At 40.8% G+C, this 26,337-nt stretch overlaps 2 protein-coding genes across 2 annotated transcripts; one reads left to right on the plus strand and one right to left on the minus strand.

The window, feature by feature from the left end:
- Positions 1-825: 825 nt before the first annotated feature.
- On the minus strand, positions 826-3,361 carry LOC308113168 (glucose-induced degradation protein 8-B homolog). Its single transcript, XM_080469203.1, has 5 exons — positions 3,258-3,361; positions 2,796-2,925; positions 2,514-2,710; positions 2,205-2,402; positions 826-1,857 (listed from the first exon to the last, which is right to left on the minus strand). Exons 2-5 carry the CDS (start codon positions 2,911-2,913, stop codon positions 1,684-1,686), a joined length of 687 nt encoding a protein of 228 aa, XP_080325329.1. The 5' UTR covers positions 2,914-2,925; positions 3,258-3,361; the 3' UTR covers positions 826-1,683.
- A 1,346-nt stretch (positions 3,362-4,707) lies between these two features.
- On the plus strand, positions 4,708-26,191 carry dnah12 (dynein, axonemal, heavy chain 12). The gene is made up of 74 exons (XM_080469191.1): positions 4,708-4,800; positions 4,954-5,134; positions 5,585-5,672; positions 5,793-5,819; positions 5,899-6,088; positions 6,399-6,444; positions 6,547-6,705; positions 6,796-6,991; positions 7,147-7,335; positions 7,411-7,564; positions 7,644-7,735; positions 7,842-8,020; positions 8,105-8,240; positions 8,402-8,527; positions 8,618-8,752; positions 8,958-9,151; positions 9,240-9,480; positions 9,748-9,933; positions 10,029-10,229; positions 10,366-10,560; positions 10,651-10,772; positions 10,859-10,994; positions 11,072-11,218; positions 11,318-11,437; positions 11,623-11,779; positions 11,876-12,048; positions 12,154-12,306; positions 12,418-12,657; positions 12,870-13,115; positions 13,229-13,348; positions 13,440-13,549; positions 13,694-13,877; positions 13,988-14,128; positions 14,231-14,314; positions 14,531-14,719; positions 14,821-14,940; positions 15,040-15,228; positions 15,302-15,453; positions 15,594-15,732; positions 15,886-16,052; positions 16,185-16,440; positions 16,531-16,827; positions 16,914-17,092; positions 17,193-17,385; positions 17,538-17,699; positions 17,789-17,983; positions 18,262-18,395; positions 18,480-18,642; positions 18,741-18,821; positions 18,929-19,105; positions 19,207-19,338; positions 19,491-19,580; positions 19,660-19,800; positions 19,895-20,136; positions 20,223-20,370; positions 20,469-20,614; positions 20,734-20,948; positions 21,031-21,223; positions 21,313-21,505; positions 21,598-21,770; positions 22,015-22,155; positions 22,247-22,405; positions 22,489-22,784; positions 22,875-23,128; positions 23,240-23,380; positions 23,492-23,629; positions 23,715-23,948; positions 24,034-24,222; positions 24,711-24,814; positions 24,903-25,107; positions 25,227-25,364; positions 25,445-25,536; positions 25,709-25,776; positions 25,924-26,191. The coding sequence occupies exons 2-74, from the start codon at positions 4,956-4,958 to the stop codon at positions 26,115-26,117; spliced, it is 11,865 nt and encodes a 3,954-aa protein (XP_080325317.1). The 5' UTR covers positions 4,708-4,800; positions 4,954-4,955; the 3' UTR covers positions 26,118-26,191.
- Positions 26,192-26,337: the final 146 nt, after the last annotated feature.

The raw sequence follows: 26,337 nt of genomic DNA on the forward strand, positions 1-26,337 counted from the left end.
TGTCTGTTATATACAAGTTACTGTTTGCCGTGCATCACATTTTATGACCAACTCAAATAAAGGGTATTTTTCTGTTGTTAATCAAATCTATTATTTAGTCTACTATTACCCCATTATCATTCTTTTCTGATATTACCTCTGGTCTGTCTCTTTGGAAAATGCTTTATGGTGCAAATAAAGTCAAAATACAACTCAAATGTAAGGACAAAGAATCAATGAAGTGACATTTTTCTTTTTAAACCTAACAAGTAATTACTGGTCGTGTGCATGTGTTACATGAGTGCGTTTAAATACACTATAGCTTCAGGGACATGGGTACATAATGCATGAACTGTTTATATTTGCTAATATGTACAGATTTTAAAAACCATTGAATGTTAGGAGTAAGCACTATAGATATTTGTATTCAAATACTTAGAATAATGAAAAGTTGACAGAAAGCTAAGCAGCTCATGTCAGATATTTGTTGATTATTTAGCATTCCACAATATGTATCTATCTATCTGATCAATTGGAAAAGTACATCAAAAGTTAAATCAAAATATTAATTTAGAGGTGCTTCTCAAACAATGAGATCATCGTCAAAAAGTAAATTGTTGACAGTTATTTCCACAAAAATACCACAAACTAAAATAATTCAAGCAATTAAAAACAATTCACTATCCAATTAAAAAATGATTGGAAAAACCACTGATTTTATCGAACATTAAAAGATTGCGAGACTTCATAAATAGGATTTTAAGGCCTGAAATATTTCAGTTCTGTTGATACACCAGTTAGAAATTTCTCAAAAATTAAAAGACACTAAAATGCAACTGACTTACGCAGATTAAAAAGTTACTTTTATTGCAAAATAATATAACAGCAAAGAAAGCACATCAATTTTAGCAAATCAGCTACTTGATCCATAAAGGTAAATAATTTGTCTCTAAAAGTGTCTCCATGTCTGTGGACATAGAATTATCTATTCACATGTTTAACCATCGTCTGCGGCAACACTTTGAAACAGAGGATATTTCTTTAAGCTTGCAGGTCACAGGATGCCGCATAGTTAATAGCATTTCAAGTAATCTTACCTTTTCTTCCAAATGCTACCGCAACATACAGTTTAAAAGTTTTTCCTTGATGTTCCAAGAAAAATGCAATATAAATCTTAAGTCACAGTAGCTTGAAACACCCCAAAATATTCTGTTTTGGCAACTGCCACTAAATAAACGTACCATTTAAAATACCACTAGCGAAAATGTGTATATTTTTGTAAGGAAAGTAGTTAATGAAGCAGTGCACACTGATCCAACGTTCTATCATCAAACTCTGTCCCGTCTCAGTGGTCACGCGCAGAAAGTGACAGCCTAATTTAGGCATTATTCACACCCTCCTATGCCAACAACGTTCCCTGCCAATAGACAGAAAAACTAGTGTAACTGAAATATAATGATTTGACGTTAACAAATATGTAAATTACATTACAGAGTGAAATGATGGTCTGTGGGGTATTTTAGTGTGAGAGGCCTTTTTAAAATGCCAGCAAATCCAGTTTTCTGCAAATCCGGGTTAAAGTATCAAAAAGCAACCCTTACAAAAAAAGAAAAGGTTGTATTCTATATGAGTCTGTTGGGGTATAAATAGATAAAGGAAATGTGTCCATGTAATAATGCCGTGGTACATTTGCAGTTGGGCTCCTTATTTCGGGTCTTCAATGGTTCCCTTGCTGAGGTCAGTCATTTTAGGATACTTCACTTTCTTCTGGTCGAGTTCATTTTGAGCCCACAGCAGGAGCTTCAGGAGCTTGGCCAGCTTGGGGGTCGACTCTCTGTTTTCATAGTCTAGCACACATTGGTTCACTTCACTCCACACCTGAAAGACGAAAGCATGCACACGTTAATACTTTGTGTTCAGATTCAAGAAATCGACTAAGATGAGACAAAAAAAGAGGACAAGGGAAAGTCTGAGTTATATGGCACCTTGTTTTTACATAAAAAATGTTGGAATTAAGATATCACAAGGCTGATATTTTCACTTTTCAATATGATTTCTCAAAGGTATTAAATATCTTTGGTCAGCAATTGGACAGCTATTATACCAGTAAAAAAAATGAAATGGGGACACACACACACACACACACACTCACACTCACACTCACACTCACACACACACACACACAATTGGAAAAAAAAAAAATGGGTGAACTTTACTAAGTCTACCTTTTGCCTCTGCATCATATTGAGTAAATCTCCAAAAGGTGACTCCTCTGGGTTGTCAAATGCCAGCAGGGCCAGCGTCCTCTCCATCTCAGTCAGACATTCCCGGCTCTCCTCTCCCTGTTCCGCTAACTGAGACTGAGCAAACTCAAGAGCAGCTTCGGTTTCCCTCAAACGAATCAGCTCAATCAAATGTTGTTGCTGGTAATAAGCACAGGGGAAAAAAACAATGTATTTATGAGAAAAATACAATTGGAAACAAAAATAGAAGATTTAAACACATTTCAGGCTCTGCAGTGCGGTTAACTTTACCTGCAGGTGAAAGTACAGGTAACGGTTTGTATCCAGCAACTCAGGGTGCAGACTGTTGATGAGTGCAATGGCATCCTGGATCTGCCCCTTCAAGATCATCTCTCTGATCTTAATTCTTTCATCCAGAGAATCTAAATCCACACTGGGCTCTATTCCAGACTCCATCCTGAATTTTTCTGCTGCCTCCTTGAAACCCTCTGTTGGAAAGGAAACGTGATGAGATCCTGTGCATGTGTTCCATACCAACAATAAAAAAAACCGAGCAAGAATCTTGTACTTCACCTGTCACCAGATAGTTCATGATGAGCCTGTTCATGTCAGCTCTCTGGATGTGGACATTGTTGAGTTTATCCATCCACTCCTCCCTCGTTATGTCCTCCGGTTTCTCGGCATAACTCATTATGACACTATCCTACAATAGCACAGGAAGGGTTGTGATCTAAGTTAACATTGTGACTTGAGAAACAGACACATATTAGGAGAAATTACAACCGATGTCTATAATTATAACAACAGCAACAAAATGGAATACAATTTTGACAACAAACAATAGTTCGGGCCTTCCGTCTCAAAACACTGAAGCCTGACTCGTCTACGAGAACCAAAACAAAGGCAATTTGAGCCTCCGACGTGCATTTATTTCGCATAAATACACTTTGAGAGGGTCCTGTTCTAATTTGTTGTATTATCTATGTATGACTCGATCGCTCTAAGTCGATATAAAGGCTGTGTTATTTACAATACCTGAAGATTTTGTCGCTACTTCCCAGCTAGAGCTAGGTAGCTAACCGGAGGGGGTTGATCCACTTCTTCTTCTCTGCCTTCGCATATCCCGTACAAACTACACCGAGCACAACGCACTACTTCCCCCAAGAGGACATTTCAGGTACAGCATGTCTACGGTCTCATCAGATATGAGCACAGCTGCGATGCACACCACTAAAACTTCACCCAAACGTTTTATAAAACACCTCCAGGAAGAGGGAGAACTTCTATAATGTTGATGTGATATTTATTTTTGTTACCGTTTCAACCAGAAATCGTGTGTTTCAAGGAATTCGATTCAATTAAATTCAACTTTATTTATACAAGCACCAAATACAGCCATTTCCAGGTGCTTTTAACAGAGAAAATCCCAACGAATCCACATGAGCAAGCAGATATATTTGCGACTGTGGAAAGGAAAAACTCCCTCTAATATGATGGGGCCTGGTTGTTAAGAGCTTTATGTTAACGCAATATGTCATTTGCCATATGATCGAATTATTTGTGGCCAGTTGTCAAAAGATAAAATGATACTGGGGCATCATATGACGTGGATTAATTCAATTAAATTCAATTAAATTCAATTAAATTGTCTATATATTGCACCAAATACAATGCAGTCATTTCAAGGCACTTTACAGAGAAAAAGCGAATTCGACACAAACGCAACGGTGGAAAGGGAAAGCCCCCTTTTTATCGGAAGACACCTTTACAGGCTCAAAGGCTGAGACTTTCTGCTGCTCCGATTGGGGTTGGGGATAAAAGGAGAGAAAATGATAGAGGGACAGAGGGAATCAAACCATCGGAGAAATAAAATACAATATGAGAAAACGCAAAACATGCAAGTTACTTTATTTGGGAATATATGATTCAGTATAATACAGAATCAGAATGAGTGCCTTGAAGTGCTATTGACAACAAATAATAAAAAAAAACTATTGCAAAGTTATGATATAATGTGGAAGATAAATAAGCTGAGAATACAACCATGTAAAAATTCAATTAAAGAGAAGAATAATTGCTTAATTTTAGAACAAAAAGGACACCACCACAAACTGTCAACGAATTATACAAGATGTGGTTGATTTTAATGGAAAAATAAATATTTATGGAGATAAGACTGAAATCCTTGAAGATCAAAAACATCCACACTTGTTTCTCTCTAAATGGATGAGGTTTTGTTACGTTAAAAAAAAAAGTCATTATTTTTCAGAATCTCTGATAAATTAATCTCATAAATCACAGATGGATTCATTCTTTTTAGAACTTAACAACTCAGATAATTATTTCATAATGAATATACAAGGGAAATATTGTTTGACTGAATTAATATGGCCGTTTTTTTAAGAAAATATATGAAGCTGTCATATCAGTCAGTGTGCGTAACGGCAAACACGACAAGCCCCGCCCATTACGTTGATGCCTCGCTGTTTGCAGTTGGCGTAGTAACGGTGTGCCGGCGTACACGGTGATACTTTGCTTCAAACATAATTGAGGAGGACGACCCTGAATGAACGAGCAGGTTGTTGTTGCATATGTTATTGCCCCTGGAGTGTTTGCTTCGGAGCTTTTCTAAGTTTTAGAGTTAAAAAAAACCAAACAAAAAACACCGTTGGTGGTTAACTGGAGGTGAGTTTGAACCTAGCACCAGGTTTCCTCCTTTCTGTCTCTCCAGGGATGGCTTCCGGTCGGGGGAAGATTCCGAAGTTTCCGGTGAAGCCCCCCATCAGCGGCACACACGACATCAAGGAGGATGAAGCAGCCCTCAAGGAGTTCAGAAGGAAACTCAGCACTCAGGCAACGCTTCTGAAGCCCCCGAGAAGCAACGTGCGACATGAAAAACCTCACATGATAACGTATGCTTCTTCTCACTCATACTGATTTTCACCCACATCAAATCCAGCAATGCCTCTATTATTATTATTATTATTATTATTATTATTATTATTTATTTTTTTTTTTTTTTTTTTTTTTTTTTAGGGCACTGGGCTTATAGCAGTGTGACGGTTCATTAGATTCCAAGCCCCTACACTCTGCCTACGTTTTCTTCTACACACACACACACACACACGCACACGCACACACACACACACACACACACACACACACACACACACACACACACACACAGAAAGTAAAGTAAACATTAAAACATCCAATACTGTGGAACTTTAACCACACAATAAATTCAATAATCTTATTGTCATAACTTAAAATGATGCAGAAATGTCACTCTGTTGCACGTTTGGATACTAGAATGATAATGATCATTCAATATAGGATTTAATTACCTTGAATTATTGCAGGGCATCCAGAGCGATGGAGAACTACGGACGCAGCAAAGGGAGGAAAACTGAGCAGGATCCATCATCAGGCCTCCGGCTCCCACCTTCTGTAAGGTCCCCTGTTTGTCTCTGCACTCATCCTAAACAGAAACAACCATGTACACACACACCTGAACATATTGAAATATTGTACTAAAGGCTAATGTTTATTTCAACTTCAACTTTGCAGCTGCTCAGTGAAAAGGGGAAACAAAGAGTAAGTTTTTATTTTTAGTACTGATTTCCTGATTTTGTGCAGGTCCTATTTCGCTCATTTTCTTTTGTGCACTTTGCAGATGAACTATAATACCCTGAAGACGTTTGTAGAGAAGCGACCTGTTCCTTCAATCCAGAATCAATGGCTTGAGAAAATTGTAGCCAAGCTCCCACCTGAACTTACAGATACTCCGGAAACACAACATCTGCTGCAGGAGCTCTGTGAGGAGGTCCGTGAGGACTACAGAAATGCGATTATCAAGCACACAGGTATGAGCAGTTTATTTTTGGCTGCATTAGTGCAGTTCATACAAAGGTTGTAGATAAAGAAAAAGGCACTTCTGCTCAGTCAGTATTGTATAAACACTGAGATCAAATTTTGGCATATATGATTGGTCACAATATTCTTTGACCTGCAAAACTGCTTCGGGTCACTATCATATTCCAAATAAATTAGAAACATGTTACAAGTGAGAATCATAACACCCAAAGTGTGCAAATCTTTTGCACAGTATTATGCTCATATTGTCCTCTTGGATGATTGAACCATGTTTCATAATGTCAAATTTACTCCTTTTAGTGTCCACAGTCTTAATGAATCCGGAGATGGAAGCCACTAAACCCAAGTAAGTGGCTGACATTGTACACATTTGATTCATGTGTAAGTTAGTTATTCTTTTTCAATTCCCTTTTTGTGTGATTAATGAGATCATTTTCAATATTTGCAGGCAGTTGGATTTCACCATACCAAGGTTTGATGGCTTTGCCAAATGCCGCAAGGCGATAAAGAGGAAGCTGCACATTTTGGATCCTGCAATGCCAGCTGTGTTGGATCTGGGATTTGTGACATTTTCTTCCCTGGTCCTAGTGGATCTTTCAGGATACAGGTGATAAAAACCAACAAATTAGCTTTTGCCCTACCTGTCTCAATGGGAACATTATTCTCATTCTATTCGTGGCGGTTTGTGTTTTTGTAGAGCCTCTGGACCTGTTGACTGTAAGAGCTTACTGAATAAAATCTTGGGGGAGTGTAAGACGATAGAAGATCGTATCATGAACACTTGGTTTCCCCAAATCATCGACTTATTAACAAAGAAAAAAACGCAAGGGGCAGCTAAAGAGGATGGACTGGATTCCTTCTATGGCAGTGCATCCACTCTCATCTCCAATCAGGTAAGATGAAGCCCTTTCATTTGAAACTTACTTTTGATAGAAGTTTTTTGATAAATAATTCTTTAATATTATATTTATCATATTATTAGTTTACTATTATTCATCTAAAGCATATATATATAACTCATAGCTATGTTTCTTCTGCATACTTCTAGTTGAAATCCTTGCTGCACACAAGTATAGAGGAGATTGTGAGTGTTTTCGATCCAAGCCACTCTCACCGCTTGCCGATCTTTCGAATGGCTTTGACATTTGATGATGAAAAGATAGAAATTTATCCCACCTTGCAAGATCTAGAAGATGCTATGTTGGACATTCTCAACGCCGTAAGAAATACACTGCAGGTGAGGCCCCACTTCTTGGCACCTTTTTCCAGTTTGCGTTGAGCTGGCCCTGACATCTCTAACACTGATTTGCAGAAAGTACCCACGGTCCAGTCATGGTTGGCACAAACCACAACTTCATTTGTAGATGCAAAGGTCGACGATAATATCATTGCCTGCGCTCAAGCTAAGGTGAAGAAAACTGTGCGGGAAAATCTGGAAGAACCTGGCAAGCATTTCCAGAATTATGGTAATACTCAGCAATGATTCATGTTAAAAATCAACAGGTGATCATTTTTCAGATGGGCTGACTGTGTTTTTCTTTGTAGTGGATAATTACAACTGGTTAGTGAATGGAACTGCACAAGCTCAGATGGCTTCCTTTTTGGAAGAGGAGCATTCTTTTGATGAGTACACAAAGGTAAGACATAATGCAGTGATTTGACACTACAAATGCTTATGCCCATACTTGTATTGTTTTGACTTGACGCCTCAAGCCTGCTAATGTCTAATTCCACTTGTTAAAGAGAGTAGAGGAGTTTCATGTCCTGTCTGAAGAGATTATGAGCCTCCCATTGACAGCCAGCTTCACAATGGTTCATCTCGACTGTGCAGAGTTGAACCAAGGGCTAGTCAACAAATCTAAGTCATATGCTGATATGCTCATCAACACACTGGTCTCCAGACACCAGGAGCAAAATATACAGTAAGTCAATTCTGTCACACACTCCAAGCTGTTTTGTTTCTAAATGACTCCTGTGTGTTTAATCTTCTTTGTGTCTGTACAAAGGATCTGCACGGAATTTGAAACCATGAGAAAGAAAGCTGTTGAAATTCCAGAAAGTACAGAGGAAATGGCTCAGCTGGCGGAATATGTCGACTTTGCTAAGACCATTGGTATCGCAGAGCTCAATGCAAAAATACAGGTGAATATAAAAGCGTATAAAAGCCCAACACACACGCACGCACACACACGCACACACACACACACGCACACACACTCCCCCACCCCCACCCCACCACAAACAAACAAAACATATTGATTAGAATTATACAAACTGCAGAATCTTTCTTTATGACATAACAGGAATCCTACTGCAAGCTGTGTTACCTCTTCGATGTCCATATCTTTGAACCAGAAGATATGAAGCTTAATTCCACAGTTTTTCTCTGGCCTGATAACATCCGTCATGCATTTAAACTGAGCGATGAGGTACTGCTCCCGTGTCTGTATAGCGCAATATATCACAATTGTTTTTTTAAGAATGAACTCATCCAGGACAACTCTGTTTTCTTTTTCCAGGTGATGAAGGCAGCCATGCAGAAAGGACAGACAGAGCTGACTGCACGGCAAGAAAGATTAATAGTAGAGCTGGAAAAGTTGGAGCACAGGATAGAAGAGTTTCCACTTTGTTCTGAGCTGGAAATAATGCAGCAGGTACAGTGTTATTAACCATGACAGATTACCGTCATTAAAGTTTTAATACTACTTTTTTTTTCGTATCTAGAGTTAACGGTGATGGTGATGTTACTCTCATATCTGCTGAATAAATACGACACTTTTTCCTCTTTGATCATAATAATGCGAACAATGCAAATTAAATATGTCTCTATAAATATAAAATTTTCATTCTTTTGAACAGTATGTTGAAGATACCCGAACAGTTCAGAGACGTATCCAGCAGGTCAAAGAGGAGATTGTCTTTATCAACAAAGAAGAAGAGTTCTACAAATGGGACCTAACAAGTTACCCACAAGTTGATGACATAATAGAAAGTATTGAACCTTACCAGAAGCTGTTTGGGTTGGTCCAGAATTGGCAGCGCACAGAGAGCAGGTTCCACATCTTTCTGAATATTGCTGTTGTTTTGCTTAAAGAAAAAGAAAAGAAATCCTAGATGAGTTTTTATCCTTGTTGTGTGTAGATGGATGGATGGTTCCTTCCGGGACCTAGATGGTGAAATTCTGGAGGGGAAAGTGGATGAGTTCTTCAGGGAGATCTACAAGATGTTGAAGATTTTTGAGCAGAAACAGAATAAGGCCGCGCAAGCGAAGGGAAAGACTTCAGGAAGCAAGGCAACCCAACGTGAGGATGATCGAAAGACGGATGTCAGTCTCATGATAACGCTGTGCTCCACTGTGATGGAGCAGGTCAAACATTTCAAGGTATGCTTGTATGACCCCTAAATAAATTTTTTTTATGAATGTAGAATTGTGAAAAGATGTGCCTGGACGCAGAGCTCTTGTTCTCTGCTTTCCAATGGTCTTTGAATTTCCTGGATATCATAAACAGCTAGAAGTTACGAGTATGAGGAGATGCCAAATCCTGCTAAGAGACAAGAATTAAACGGCTTAATGAGACAACTATTCAAAAGAAGTGAAACATAGTTTCTTGCCACCAGATAATGACATCGGATGTGCTTGTGTCAACAGGAGTATATCCCTGTAGTGTCCATCATGTGTAACTCGGGGCTCAGAGCTCGCCACTGGGAGCAGATGTCAAAGGTGGCAGGCTATGATCTCTCTCCTACTGCGAGTACAACTCTCCGAAAAGCCCTCAAACACAACCTGACTCCTTACCTGGAAGAGTTTGAGACCATCAGTGCTGCTGCCAGTAAAGTACGAACTGAAGACTCGTTAATACAGAATGTGTGTAATGTATTGAGTGCTTGAGTGTGTGAATGCTGTATGTCTCTGAAACCTTTTTCTTCCAGGAGTATTCTCTGGAGAAGGCGATGCAAAACATGAAGGGCGTCTGGGATGAAATCTCCTTCCACCATCAACCGTACAGAGAGACAGGCGTGTCCATCCTGAGTGGTTTGGACGATATTCAGATGATATTAGATGACCAGATTGTGAAGACTCAGACCATGAGAGGCTCGCCGTTCATCAAACCACTCGAGAGTGAAATCAAGGTTTGCGTCTGTTTGCATAGTGAATAAATGTTTAATCCGAGCAACAGGTTTGCCAGTGGGTTCTGTGCTTGTATCCAGTTTTGCAGGGTTTTAATTGTTTCCTTGTTCATTTTGTTCTTTCTTTCTTTGCTTCTAGAGTTGGGAAGAGCATCTGCTGCTCATACAGGAAACCATAGACGAGTGGCTGAAGGTTCAGGCCCAGTGGCTTTACCTGGAGCCCATCTTTTCATCTGAGGACATTATGCAGCAGATTCCAGAGGAGGGACAACTCTTTAGGACTGTTGACAGAAACTGGAAAGTGGTTATGAGGCATTGTGTTAAAGACCCGAGGGTAAGAAAATGTGTTTTACATTAAAAAAAAAAAAAAACATGTATAGTTTGAAACATTCAATTTGAGTCACCTGACGTTTCCTGATCCCAGATCCTTCCAGCAACCTCATTGCCTGGCTTGTTAGAGAAACTGCAGGAGTCCAACGAGCTCCTTGATAACATTATGAAAGGTTTGAATGAGTATCTGGAGAAGAAACGTCTTTTTTTCCCTCGGTAAGTTAAAAGGTTTTGTAAATGTAGCCTATTAATTTTTCACCCAAAATATTGAAAATATAATAACATTTTAATGTTGCTGCCAGGTTCTTCTTTTTATCCAATGATGAAATGCTGGAGATTCTCTCCGAAACCAAAGACCCACTGCGAGTGCAGCCTCATTTGAAGAAGTGCTTTGAGGGTATTTCCAAGCTGGACTTCCTTCCCAATCTGGACATCCAGGTAAGACGGTCACACATATTGTTTCTGCTCCATGACATGGTGGCCAATGGATTAAACTCCATGCTCCCTATGCTCAGGCCATGTACAGCAGCGAGGGAGAGCGCGTTCAGCTCATCCAGCACATTTCCACTTCTGAAGCCAAAGGAGCAGTGGAGAAGTGGCTGGTTCAGGTGGAGGATGTGATGCTCCGCAGCATCAGAGATGTGATCTCCCGGTCCACACAGGTGAGATCACAGTTTCTCACAGCCTAAATCATGTCAGACTATTAGTTGAGATAGAAATGTGGGTGAAAGCAGAGCAATTGAATGTTATTGTGTGAACAGGCCTATGAAGAGACACCAAGGAGTCAGTGGGTGAAGGAGTGGCCTGGGCAGGCGGTCCTGTGCACCTCACAGATTTTCTGGACTTCGGAGGTTCATGAGGCCATCCGAGCAGGGCCAAAGGTGAGTATTTATATTGTTTTATAACATTTTTCATGTGCCTTTCAAGTGTTTGCAAAATAATTCAGAAAAACCCCTTTGTTTTTACATAAACATTTCGTTTCACACTATGATACCATTAACAATGTCCACCAGGGATCAAACAAAACATACATATATAAAACAATTTGGCTTTTTTTTCTACACAGGGTCTACAAAACTACTATCAGCACCTCCAGGATCAGCTGAATGACATTGTAGCGCTCGTGAGAGGACCACTGCCCAAGCAAACACGAATTACTTTGGGCGCTCTGGTCACAATTGATGTTCACGCCAGGGATGTAGTCACGGACCTCATAGATAAAGGTACTTCAAGGCATGCCATGAATTTCGTATAACTTTATTGTGACTTTGCAGAACACAAACATAAATATGTCTGCACTTTTGTTTATTGTTTAACAGGTGTATCAAATGAAAATGACTTTCAGTGGCTGGCTCAGCTACGCTACTACTGGAGCAATGACAACGTTCGTGTTCGCATCATCAACTGTGACGTTAAATACGCTTATGAGTACCTGGGGAACTCCCCACGTCTTGTCATCACTCCTCTGACTGACAGATGCTACCGAACTCTGGTAAAATACATAAAAATTATATATATATCAAACTGTGAACATTAGCATGATTAAGCCAATTGCTATGATTTTAAGTTTCAAGAAATTTGAATGTGTCTCTCTTAGATTGGAGCTTTCTACCTGAATCTGGGTGGTGCACCTGAAGGTCCAGCTGGAACAGGAAAAACCGAGACCACTAAAGATTTAGCCAAGGCTCTTGCTGTACAATGTGTGGTCTTTAACTGTTCGGACGGACTGGATTATCTGGCTATGGGAAAAGTAACGTCCACTAGTAGTTTTAAATGATGATATTTAAAAAGAAATTCTTATTTTTGCAATGTGACATGCAACACATTCCTTGTTAACATAAATTACTTCATTTTCTTTTAGTTTTTTAAAGGTCTGGCTTCGTCTGGTGCATGGGCATGCTTTGACGAATTTAACCGCATCGAGTTGGAGGTGCTGTCTGTGGTGGCCCAGCAGGTTCTCTGCATTCAGAGGGCCGTAGAGAAGAAGCTGGAGTACTTTGACTTTGAAGGGACGATGCTCAAACTCAATCCGAACTGCTTTGTGTCTATTACAATGAATCCCGGCTATGCAGGACGCTCAGAACTCCCAGACAACCTCAAGGTCTCTATTTGAGTATTTCATGAGACTTAAACAGCAGCTGTATTGTTGCTTATCAGTATTGTTTCAATATTGTCATTTACATTGCTTCTCCAATCAATTTTGTAGCTCAGTTCAGACAATATAACTGATTGAAGACTAATTTGATTTAATTTAGTAAAACCTAAAGACACGTCACTGGCAATACTGAATTCCCTTCATGTTTCTCTCTGCAGGTGTTGTTCCGAACAGTCGCCATGATGGTCCCCAACTATGCCCTGATAGCAGAAATCTCTCTTTATTCGTACGGTTTCCTCAACGCCAAACCGCTCTCGGTGAAGATTGTGATGACCTACAGGCTTTGCTCAGAACAGCTCTCCTCTCAGTTTCACTATGATTACGGCATGAGGGCGGTCAAAGCCGTGCTCGTGGCTGCTGGAAACCTCAAGCTCAAGTATCCTGATGAGAATGAAGACATTCTTGTATGTGTGCTTGGGTGTATGAGAACTAGACTGCGTCGTGATGTTGATCGTCATTATCCTTTTTTTTTTGCAATCATTGACCCTTGTCCCACTTTTGTTTGCATATTTTTCAGCTTCTGAGATCCATAAAGGATGTCAATGAGCCCAAGTTTCTGTCACATGATATTCCATTATTCAACGGAATCACCAGTGACTTGTTTCCAGGCATCTCTCTTCCTGAGGCAGACTATCAGGTCAGACACATTGATCCCACTAAATCCTTGTAATGAACTGAATATTTCTGTTATGTATTTTATAACTTGCATTTTCTTTCATTTGCATCAGCTGTTTCTGGAAACTGCTGAGGAGTGCTGTAAAAAATACAATGTACAGCCGACTGAGGTCTTCTTACAGAAGATGATCCAGACATACGAGATGATGATAGTTCGGCATGGGTAGGTTATATCTTAATTGCCATGTTATATTTTCGTGAACTGCATGCCGTGCCCACAGTAACACAGTGTAATGCACAACATGGAACATGGATTATAAGTCATACGTATAAAACAATATTGTTTCAAATACTCCGTCATTATCAGGTTTATGCTGGTTGGAGAACCCTTTGCCGGAAAAACCAAAGTGCTCCATGTTCTCGCCGCCACTCTGACTCTCATGAGTGAGAGAGGACACAATCTGGAGGAGAAGGTCATCTTCAGGACTTTAAACCCCAAATCAGTAACTATGGGTCAGCTCTTTGGACAGTTCGACCCGGTTTCCCATGAGGTAAATTTACACGTTCATTCGGGTGGTGATTTTTTTATTTTTTATTTTTTGTGATTTCAATGATGGAAATCGGCGATGTTTTCATCTTTTTGATTTTCCATCATTGGTAGTGGACAGATGGGGTTGTGGCCAACACATTTCGTGAGTTTGCATCTGCTGACACACCAGATCGTAAGTGGGTGGTGTTCGATGGGCCAATAGATACACTATGGATTGAGAGCATGAACACCGTCCTGGACGATAACAAAAAGGTAGGTTTTACACAATAACACCATTGACTCTGTAAATGATTTAACTATTTGTTTGCATGTATATTGGAATAATCTCTTGTTTGCTTTCATCCTGGTACACAGTTGTGTTTGATGAGCGGTGAAATCATTCAGATGTCCAGTCAGATGAGTTTGATTTTTGAGGCAATGGATCTGTCACAGGCCTCTGTGAGTAAAGCATCTGCAGTTAATTCAGATATTTAATTCATATTTCTCTTTGACAATACCACCTTTTGCCAAATAATGTGCCAAATGATTTCCATTTTGAATCATTGACGCTTTAGTATTCAACAAGATGTGATAAACGTACAACATTAGGCTTGATTGAGAGGACAGACGAAATGACCCTAGACCGTTGTGATTGTTCAAATATTTTCATTGCAGCCAGCCACAGTCAGTCGGTGTGGTATGATTTATATGGAGTCGTCTCAGTTGGGCTGGAAGCCCTTGGTGGTCTCCTGGATGAACACTCTTCCTGAAACTCTGCAGAAGCCTGAAAACTCCTCTCTGGTGATGGAGCTCTTCAACTGGCTGCTGCCTCCTGCTCTCAAGATGCTGCGGAAGAACTGCAGAGTAATTAAAATCCAGGCCTCTCAACGATATAGACAACAACAGTTATCAGGCATTTATAAGGTTACATAGATTTTGACTGTGGATGATGTTTTTGTTCACAGGAAGTTGTTTCCACCAGCAACAGTAACACTGTGATGTCCTTGTGTCGACTGTTTGCGATGCTTCTCATTGAGCCTGTTAAGACGAATCACAGCAGTAACGATATCCTCACTTGGATCATGGTCAGAAACCTGAAACATTCATCATTTTGAATATTTTCCTTGGTATTTATTTGCTCTTTCAGTGAAATTATGGACACCATTCTCCTGTTTTGCTTTCAGGCGGCTTTTGCCTTCTCATTGGTGTGGTCTGTGGGTGGCAGCTGTGATGCAGACAGCAGGGAGAAGTTCAGTGACTTCCTCAGAGCAATGATTTCAGGAAAAATGGAAGAACATCAGATCCCTGACACAGTTGGAAAATGGGAGTGTCCAATGGATGAGGAAGGCCTTGTGTATGACTATTATTATGAGGTATTGTGGAGTTACACTCTGAAGGAATTCACTTGGTTTGAATCATTGAATAATATTGTAATTTCATCCACAGTTTAAAGGGAAAGGCCAATGGCGTCACTGGAATAATGACATTAAGAATGTCAACCTCGGAGACAAAAACACCAAAGTGCAAGAGATCATTGTTCCCACTATTGACACAGTTCGCTACTCCTACCTGATGGACCTCTGCATCACATATGGAGTGTAAGAAGTTGTTCTATGTTCACTGTGTCATCTATGCACAAAAGTTTCAAATATCTGTTATTTCCATAGGTCAGTGTCATACAGTGCTGTTTTGGTGTTTATCATGATGAATCATCATTTTCACTTCTCTTCATTCTTAGTCCTCCCTTGTTTGTTGGACCTACTGGAACTGGGAAGTCTGTGTATATTAAGGAGAAACTGATGAACAATCTGGACAAAGATAAATTCCTTCCTTTCTTCATCAACTTCTCAGCTCGGACGAGTGCAAACCAAACCCAGGTCAGCAGGTCACACAAGGGCCTCAGTTTTGGAATTACAGAGAGAATCTATAAGGAGACTACATTCATGTGAAGTGATTATCCAAACATAAGAAAGTTATTTGATTTTAGATTTGAATTTTGTTAATTGTGTTGTGTTTACTGCATCTACCAGAATATCATCATGTCCTGGTTGGACAAGAGAAGGAAGGGGGTGTTCGGGCCCCCGGTGGGAAAAAAGTGTGTCATCTTTGTAGATGACATGAACATGCCGGCACTGGAACAGTTCGGAGCTCAGCCTCCTGTGGAGCTATTCCGACAGTACATTGATCACAAACACTGGTATGAAACATTTGCTCTTAGAAGCCAGCCTCATTTTAAAAGTAGAGATAAAAAAAAGAGGTCATGAGCATATCTATAGTATCATCGTCCAGTTTATAAAACAGCCTAATTCAGACGGTTGTGCTCTGGCAGGTATGACCTGAAGGACACCTCCAAGGTCACCCTGGAGGACTTACAGCTCATCTCAGCTATGGGTCCCCCTGGTGGTGGAAGGAATTCAGTAACATCTCGCTTCCTACGGCATTTCAACATCTTCAGCATCAATCCCTTCAGTAATGACACCATGGGCCGCATTTTCTCCAACATTGTGGCTTTTTATTTTAAAAATAATAATTTTCCATCAGAATATTCCACAGTTGGTAACCAAATAGTTACAGCTACAATGGAGGTGAGTTCTATAAAAGCATACAGTTATATTATAAGTATTTGAATGTTTCATGTTTTGCAATCATTTGTTTCATGTTTTTGTTTTGAAAAGGTGTATCAGAAAGCCATGAAGTACCTCCTTCCAACCCCAGCCAAGTCTCATTACACTTTCAATCTGCGAGACTTCTCTCGTGTCATCCAAGGATGCCTGCTGCTGAAGAAAGAGTCACTGGAGAACAAGTTCACCATGATAAAACTGTTTGTCCATGAGGTCTTCCGTGTTTATTATGATCGTCTGGTGGAGGAACAAGATCGAACTTGGCTTTACAAACTCATGAATGGCATCCTCAAAGACCATTTCAATGAGTCTTTTGACCAGGTCTTTGATCACCTCAAGAAAGGCAATGAAGTAAGTTCTAGATTCCGCTGGTGTTATTGTTGCTTTTGTTCTTTTTCTGTGGCTTGCACATTCTCTGATCTTTTTTTTTTTTCCAGCTGGTTGAGGAAGACATGCAAAATCTTCTGTTTGGTGACTACATGAATCCCGACCTGGAGGACAATGAGCGTCTGTACACCGAGGTGCCTTCAATGGAAAGCTTTGCACAGGTGGTGGAATCATGTCTGGAGGAATACAACCAGATGCACAAGACTCAAATGAATCTCGTCATATTCCGGTGAACATCTTATTTCACAGCATTAAGAATACGAAGTTGATCTTGCAGCCAACAGACACTGTAGAGTGAATTCTAACTGTAAAATCTCCCCAACATGTAGCTATGTCCTGGATCACTTGTCTCGAATCAGTCGTGTATTGAAGCAGCCAGGGGGCAATGCCCTGCTGGTGGGAGTGGGGGGCAGCGGCCGGCAGTCCATCACCCGTCTGGCTACGTCCATGTCCCACATGACCCTGTTTCAGCCTGAGATCTCAAAGAGCTATGGCATGACTGAGTGGAGAGACGACCTCAAGGTTAGTGTCGTAGTTCAATACCTTTGTGTCTTGCTGTTGTGATGCATTGCATGCCTTTCTTAGATACTAGTTGTATTTGAATTTCATTTATATATAACATTTTTAACATGCTTAGTCCCAATTTCTTATCTCCGATTTTCCTCAAACCACAGATGATTCTGAAAAATGCTGGAGTGAAAGGACAGAAGACAGTGTTCTTGATAACTGATGCTCAGATCAAAGATGAGGCTTTTCTAGAAGATGTGGACAGTGTCTTAAACACCGGAGAGGTGCCCAACCTGTTTGCCATAGATGAGAAACAAGAGATTATGGAGGTAAGATACTATAAAATAAGTACACCTAAAATAGCTTGCATAAATGTTTTATGAATTTCATTAAATGCTGTCTTTCCTTCTCTTTTTAGACAGTGCGTCCCATTGCTCAGGCTGGCAATAGAAATTTGGAATTAAGCACCTTGAGCCTGTTTGCCTTCTTTGTGGCACGCTGCAGAGAAAACCTCCACATTGTTGTAGCCTTCAGTCCTATTGGAGATGCTTTTCGAAACCGCTTGCGCCAGTTTCCATCACTCATTAACTGCTGCACCATTGACTGGTTCCAGGTACTGTTTAGGAATGACGTGTTAATACTGTTGTAATAGTATTTATATTTCATGTATCACACTTCAAACTGTAAAGAGCTATGTAGGACTCCTGTGCATCAGATTGTGAGTCAGTCAGTGAGCTCCTTGAGCCAGAAATAATGTTAATGACAAGGGAAAGAGAAAATATGACACATGGTTGAGCTGATGGACATTATTCTGCACAAGGTCAACAACCTGTCTTCTGCCTTTCTTCCTACCTTCTTTTCTCTCATAATATTTTTATCTTTCTTTGACAGCCATGGCCAGAGGAGGCTCTTGAGCGGGTCGCTAACTCATTCCTGGAGTCCCTGGATATGAGTGAAAATGAGAGGCAGGAGGTCATTCCCATCTGCAAAACATTCCACACCTCTGCTATGCAGCTCTCACAGAGGTGGGTCATTATATAGAATGGCTTGTGGACTAAATGGTGAATTATATATAAAAGCACTTAGATACACTGTCGGTTTCAATGCAGATTTCTCTCGGAGCTTGGTCGACATAATTATGTGACGCCCACATCTTACCTGGAGCTGATTGCAGCGTTCCGTCTGCTCCTCACTCAAAAAAGAGAAACTGTCAAGAAGGCAAAACAGAGGTACATCAACGGGCTGGACAAACTCGCCTTCGCTGAATCACAGGTATTTGCATTGCTGAGCTGTTTTGCTTCTCCTGCGTTTCTTTGATTTGGAATTTTGAACGTAGCTTTGCATGACTCGTTCCAATGTCATCTCTGTAGGTGGGCGAGATGAAGAAGGAGCTGGTAGATCTGCAACCCAAACTGGAGCAGGCAAAGACTGACAACACAAAAATGATGAAGGTGAATATATTTCACACCTTCACACCACATCAGCACACCACCTCCCCCACCCCCTCAAGGCCTTTAAATATGAATTCATGCATCTGTGTACTTGTGTAAATTTTCAGGTGATTGAAGTGGAGTCTGTGGAGGTGGAAGCCAAAAGTAAAGTTGTGCGTGTTGACGAGGAGGCAGCAACTATAAAGGCCAATGAGGCTCAGACTCTGAAGAATGAATGCGAGAGTGACTTGGCTAAAGCTATTCCTGCTCTGGAATCTGCTCTGTCTGCTTTAGACACTTTAAAAGTGAGCACCATCAAACTAAACTGTATTTTCTAACACATTTTGCCAATAAGATCATAGCCGATTTGACAGATCAGTGAGATAAGCCTTCTGTTTGATTTCAGCCCTCGGACATCACAATTGTGAAGTCGATGACAAATCCACCTTCGAGCGTGAAGCTTGTGATGGCAGCTGTATGTGTGATGAAAAGCATAAAACCAAATAGGATACCTGACCCTTCTGGGTCTGGAAAGATGGTTCGTCTAAGCCAGAAAATATCTATTTATTATTCTTTATTATCTATTCACTTACATTTTTTTAATAGTAGTAGCACAGTAATCTTCCATATTGTATACCACTGTATCCTTTTATATCTGTAATATCTTTACTCAATATTTTTATTGTCCAGGTTTTGGACTTCTGGGGTCCAAGCAAAAAGCTCCTGGGTGATATGAATTTTTTGCGAGATCTTAAGGAATATGACAAGGACAATATTTCTGTAAGTGTCAAGAAACCCTTTACAAACTTTTACAAATGTGTACTTACTCCTGAATAACTCCTCTCATTCTGCAATACAGGTCTCTGTGATGAAGCAGATCCGTAGTAAGTACATGCCTGACCCTGATTTTGACCCGACTATTGTTGTAAAAGCCTCCTCTGCTGCAGAGGGTCTGTGCAAGTGGATCACAGCCATGGAAGTCTATGACAGGGTGGCGAAGGTGCAGTTTTATTTCTGGCGTTTCACAAAAACTTCCATTGAGTTGCATTTTTGCCCCTCTAATATTAAAGAATAAGCACTCTCTTTTGTTTTAGGATGTAGCTCCGAAAAAGGCCAAGCTTGCCGAAGCAGAGGAGTCCCTGGCAGCAACCATGGCCCTCCTGGACCAGAAAAGAGCTGAGCTGAAAGAGGTCGAGGACCGCTTGTCTGCTCTTCAGAAAACCTTTGAGGAGAAGACAGAAGAAAAGGCCCAGTTGGAGTACCAGGTGGATTTATGCGGAAGGAAACTCGAGAGGGCCGAGAAACTCATTGGTGGTTTGGGTGGAGAAAAGACCAGGTCATGCTTTTAAATATTCTGTTTGTGATTTTCAGCAGCTGAAAGGATTGCAATATGTCACTGACTGAATGTAAATCAATCCTTAGATGGTCGAAGGCAGCCGATGACCTGCAGCACACATATGACAACCTGACTGGAGACGTTCTGATCTCTGCTGGAGTTATTGCCTATTTAGGGGCTTTCACAGTTAGTTTCAGATGTGAGTGCACCAAGTTATGGACCAAACTCTGCCAAGTAAGACTCACCCTCCTGCTTTATAGTCATTCTCTTTGAACTAAGGCAAATGTAATTGCTTATTATCCCATCCTTTAAACCTGCCTCCATATCTCTAGTCCAAGAACATTCCATCATCGGACGACTTCTCTCTCAGTCAAACTCTGGGAGATCCAATTAAGATCAGAGCTTGGAACATCGCAGGCCTTCCCAGCGACTCTTTCTCCATTGACAATGGTGTCATTGTCAGTAATTCACGTAGATGGTGAGTCTATTTTTTAATTTAAAGATATAAAAAAATGTATCGCCTCTGGTTAACGGGGGGGGGGGGGGGGGGCATCTCATTCTGAAAGTTTCTAACCCTTATTGATTGTGCTCTTATAGGCCCTTGATGATTGATCCCCAGGGTCAAGCCAACAAGTGGGTAAAGAATTCAGAGAAAGATAACAATTTGAGTGTAATCAAGTTAACTGACGGGGACTACATGAGAACTCTGGAGAACTGCATACAGTTTGGAACACCGCTGCTGTTGGAAAACGTTGGGGAGGAGCTGGACCCTTCTCTGGAACCACTGCTGCTCAAACAGACCTTCAAACAAGGTGCTTTGAATACAAGATCACTAAGACCTTCTGAGATTTGAAGTGAAAAACTGTAAACATGTCTGATTTGTGCGTTGCTCAGGTGGTGTGGACTGCATAAGGCTTGGAGAGAATCTGGTTGAGTACTCCCCTGGGTTCCGTTTCTACATCACCACAAAACTTAGAAACCCCCACTTCCTACCAGAACTGGCCACCAAAGTGTCCTTGCTCAATTTTATGATCACGCCAGAGGGCTTGGAGGACCAGTTGCTGGGGATTGTTGTTGCCAAAGAGAGGTTACACTCATTAATTCTAAATTTGGTATGCCCCTGAAATACTTGAGACACTGCACTACCCACATTTCTCTACTTCATGTGTTTATCAGGCCAGAACTGGAAGAAGAGAGGAATGTACTAATCCTGCAGTCGGCTGCCAATAAGAGACAGCTAAAGGAAATTGAAGACAAGATCCTTGAGACTTTACAGTCATCTGAGGGAAATATCCTAGAAGACGAGAGTGCGATTCAGGTTCTAGATTCTGCAAAGTGCATGTCCAATGAGATATCCAAGAAACAACAGGTGAGACCTCTACATGAAAAGGGAACATAAAGACGGTTTATTTGACTCTAATATTTGGCCAGATGAACTCAAACTTTATATGCTTCCCCAAGATTGCGGAGAAGACGGAGATCAAGATAGCAGAGTCTCGAGAAGGTTACAGAGCAATTGCAAACCACTCATCCATCCTGTTCTTCAGTATTGCCGACCTGACTAACATCGACCCCATGTACCAGTACTCGCTCAGCTGGTTTGTCAATCTATACATTAACTCCATCCAAGACAGGTGAGTCATGAATATGAAGGGTATTCTGCACCATCTCAAGAGGATTAATCTGCTGGGACTTTGATTTTGCCAGCAGTTTAGAAAACCCTTTTGTATCTTATAGATGTAATCTGTAAACTACACAATACATATTCAACACAATATATTGTTTAAGGTTCAGCATTACGAAATCGAAGCACTGACTTAAGTATCTTTTGATTTGACCATTTTTTAAGTTTTTCGTATTTTACATTTTAATCATCAGCAACAAATCCAAGAAACTTGAGAGAAGGCTTCAATTTCTGATTGATCACTTCACCTACAACCTGTACTGCAATGTGTGCCGCTCTCTTTTTGAGAGAGACAAACTCCTCTTCTCCTTCCTTCTCTGCTGCAACCTGCTCCTGTAAGTGGTGATTCTTTTTCCATTTACACACTTATGTGACATTTCAAAAATATACATAATTTATTCATTACTCCATAATGGTTTTTTTTAGAGCAAAGGGGGAGATTGAATATGCTGACTTCATGTTCCTGCTCACTGGGGGAGTGGGCCTGGAGAACACCACAGCTAACCCGGACAGCAGCTGGCTGCAGGACAAAAGTTGGGATGAATTCTGCAGAGCCAGTGAACTGCCTGGCTTACAGGGGATAAAGTAAAACCTTATTTTACATGCACGCTTCTGTTTGCCAGTATAATTGGCTTTTGACCAATGGAATGAATTATCTATTTCCACAGAGAGGCGTTCATCAAGAGCCCCGGAGACTTCAAGCCTGTTTATGACAGCAAAGAGCCATGTAACATTGCTCTGCCTCCACCGTGGCGTGAAAAACTCAATGACTTGCAAAAGATGATCATTGTTCGCAGCCTCAGGCCCGATAAGATTGTGCCTGCTGTGACCAAATTTGTCACTGATAATCTTGGGAAGAAATTTGTCCAGCCTCCTCCATTCGACCTGAGCAAGAGCTACCTTGACTCCAACTGCACCATACCACTTGTGTTTGTGTTGTCTCCTGGAGCAGATCCTATGGCTAGTAGGTTCAACTGCTCCAGTGGCTGATTTTAAAGGGAAAGTATATGTATATATATAAGTTCTTCACTAATATTTGAAAATCTCTTGACAGGCTTAATGAAGTTTGCCAATGACATGTACATGGGTGGTGAGATGTTCCAGTCCATCTCTCTGGGTCAGGGTCAAGGGCCTATCGCTGCTAAAATGATATCCACAGCCATGCAAGACGGGACATGGGTGTGTCTGCAGAATTGTCATCTGGCCGTTTCCTGGATGTCCACTCTGGAGAAAATCTGTGAGGACTTTAGTCCCTCAACGTGCCACCAAGACTTCCGCCTCTGGCTCACAAGCTACCCTTCATCCAAGGTTAATTTCCCCGAGTCTAATTCATTCTAATTCATTATGTGTGCACAGAGAAACAACACGGAGCTTTTATGTCTGAATAGAATGCACACTAATATAAATAAATAAATGCAGTTTCCAGTGTCCATCCTGCAGAATGGAGTGAAGATGACAAATGAGCCTCCTACAGGTCTTCGACTCAACCTGCTCCAGTCATATTCATCAGATCCGATTTCAGATCCAACCTTCTTCAGTAACTGTCTTGACAAGGAACTGGTGAGTTGGGAGGAAACTAATCTTCAATCTTTATGCAGCAGGAATTCAAATTTAGTTCATTTATGGTTCTGGGACAAACACAACACACTGACTCTTGGATTTATTCATCAGGTTTGGGAGAAGCTCCTGTATGGACTGTGCTTCTTTCATGCTCTTGTTCAGGAGAGAAAAAAGTTTGGTCCTTTGGGATGGAATATCCCTTATGGCTTCAATGAGTCTGATCTCCATATAAGTATCAGACAGCTACAGGTATTTATTCAAAGTTACACTTTCAAAATTTCACCCATCAAAAGAATCTAAAATGTTGGGCTTTTTTTTTGCTCTCCCTTTTCAGCTTTTTGTAAATGATTACGATGAGGTGCCTTTGGAAGCCATAACATATCTGACTGGGGAGTGTAACTACGGTGGTCGAGTGACAGATGACTGGGACAGACGGCTCCTGATGACTATCTTGGCTGACTGCTACAACAAGGACATCATTAAAGCATTTCGCTACCCTTTCTCACCAAGTGGCGATTACATCGCTCCACAGAAATCTACCTACAAGGAGTACATTCATTTTATCCAGGTACAAACACTTTGAGTGCACAATATTGAGTTAAATTCTGCGGCATGACTTTGATCTTGCAGGCAATATTTTTGTTGTGTTGTAGAAACTTCCGTTGAGCCAGCACCCAGAGGTGTTTGGGATGCATGAAAACGTGGACATTTCTAAAGATTTACAGCAGACAAAACTGCTGTTTGATTCGCTGCTCCTCACCCAGGGGGGAGGAGAGAAAGGAGGAGCTACCTCTGGGAGTGACAGCACCCTCTTCGACATTGCAAATGACATCCTCACCAAGGTTACTGTTTAAACCTGCCCTTCACTTAGTGGCTCTCCGGAATGCTCCTAATATTATCATATGAATGTTGGTCCAACAACTGCAGCTGTTATAGATGAACTGCACTCACATTTACAGCAGTTTAGTTTTTCTTTTTTCAAACAGGAACCATTGTAACACTACAGCAATTTAGTTTGTCCTTGTGCTTTTTAGTATAAGTTATCATGTCCCTGTGAGCTTCAATTTAGTGATGATTATTAATCAATGAATGTTAAAGTGCAATAGATGTTTGCCTGTTAAATATCAACAGTTAAATCAGTATTTCTGTACACTTCTGCTACAGACACAAAGGTGCTTTCCTGTCAAATGAAACTTGACTTTTAAGGTGTAGAAATGATTACTGCAGCTCTTCGCTGACATTTAATATCTGTTCTTTGATTATTGTCTGTAAGCTCTGCATGTCTGCTCTGTAGATGTTATAACTCATGGAATTGCTTATTTTCTTCCAGCTTCCAGCTAATTTTGACACAGAAGTGGCTCTCCAGAAGTTTCCAGTGCAATACGAAGAAAGTATGAACACAGTTCTCGTCCAGGAAATGGAGCGCTACAACACGTATGAACAAACCACGCACTGCAGATCTTTAGGTTGCACAACGTGTCTCAGAAACCATTTTACATGACCTGACTGTTGTCTCTCTCAGGTTGTGCAGCACCATTCGCGATAGTCTACAGAACCTGATAAAGGCTATTAAAGGCTTGGTGGTGATGGATGCTGAGCTGGAGGCAGTTGCAGGCAGTTTGATAGTGGGGAAGGTCCCAGAGAAGTGGGCAAAGCGCTCTTACCCCAGCCTCAAGCCTTTGGGCGGCTACATCACCGACTTTCTCTCAAGGCTCAAGTTTTTGCAGGCAAGCAAGAGGACTTAACAAAATTTGTTAAGATACTTGTAAAGTTTTGACAGTGCATAGGTGGGAGTTTGTTTAGGTTTCACCTCTGTAATGGCCTCTCTGATTTGGTTCTCTTCCAGGATTGGTATGACACCGGCAAGCCCAGTGTGTTCTGGGTGTCTGGTTTCTTCTTCACCCAAGCCTTCCTTACTGGGGCCATGCAGAACTACGCCAGGAAATATCACATCCCCATTGACCTGCTTAGCTTGGATTTTGAGGTTTGAAGACATGCATTTTGTCATCTTGTTGTAGCTTTAACAGTGTACAGATCCACACTTTTCAAGATTTTATTTTCCAGGTTCTGGGTATCGATGAGTCGGACACAGCACCCGAGGATGGCGTTTACATCAATGGGCTGTTTCTGGATGGAGCTCGCTGGGACAAAGAAAGGTGATAATGCAACATATTTTACGAGAGTTCAGATAAAAACAATAAAAACAGTGCTCTTTACCGCACTGTAATAAAATGTCATGATGCTCAATATTGCTTTTTTGGGTGAATTCTTATTAATTTGATACTGAAGTGTTTGTAATTGAACTTTTTTCCTTTCTTTTTTTTACAGTGGAGTTCTGGCTGAGCAGGAACCAAAAGTCCTGTTTGACTCAATGCCTATTATCTGGATCAAACCCAGTATGTATAATAACTGCAAGTGATAGAATATCGAGCATGTGCCTCATTTACTTTCTAGGTTACTCCACCTTTCTGTTTAGGCTCTGATAACAATCTCCTATCTATTTCCCCGCTCTTTGTTTCCTTGCTTCTTTCTCTCCCACACAGCTGAAAAGATGAGCAACGATCAGCCTCAGACACTGTATGTTTGTCCTCTCTACAAGACCAGTGAGAGGAAGGGCACGCTCTCGACCACGGGACACTCCACAAATTTTGTCATCTCGGTGATGTTGCCCACCAATAAGCCCACCCAACACTGGATCAAGCGTGGTGTGGCCCTGCTCTGCCAGCTGGATGATTGAAACCAGACAGCACAATGCTGAAGACAGCAAGTTCTGTGCTTAAAATGTTCTAAATAAACTTAATGTTTGCATTTAATCATGTGTGTAGTAGGTGCTTTGAAATAATATATTGAGAAAGACAAAAAAACATCTGCATTTAATCGCTACTACAGATTACAAAGCTCCACATTTTTCCTCAAAAAGCCCTCAAACAGAAAGTGTGTAATCACACTTAAAAGCC

Source organism: Lipophrys pholis, assembly GCF_963383615.2.
Source record: "Lipophrys pholis genome assembly, chromosome: 8".
NCBI classification, from domain to species: Eukaryota; Metazoa; Chordata; class Actinopteri; order Blenniiformes; family Blenniidae; genus Lipophrys; species Lipophrys pholis.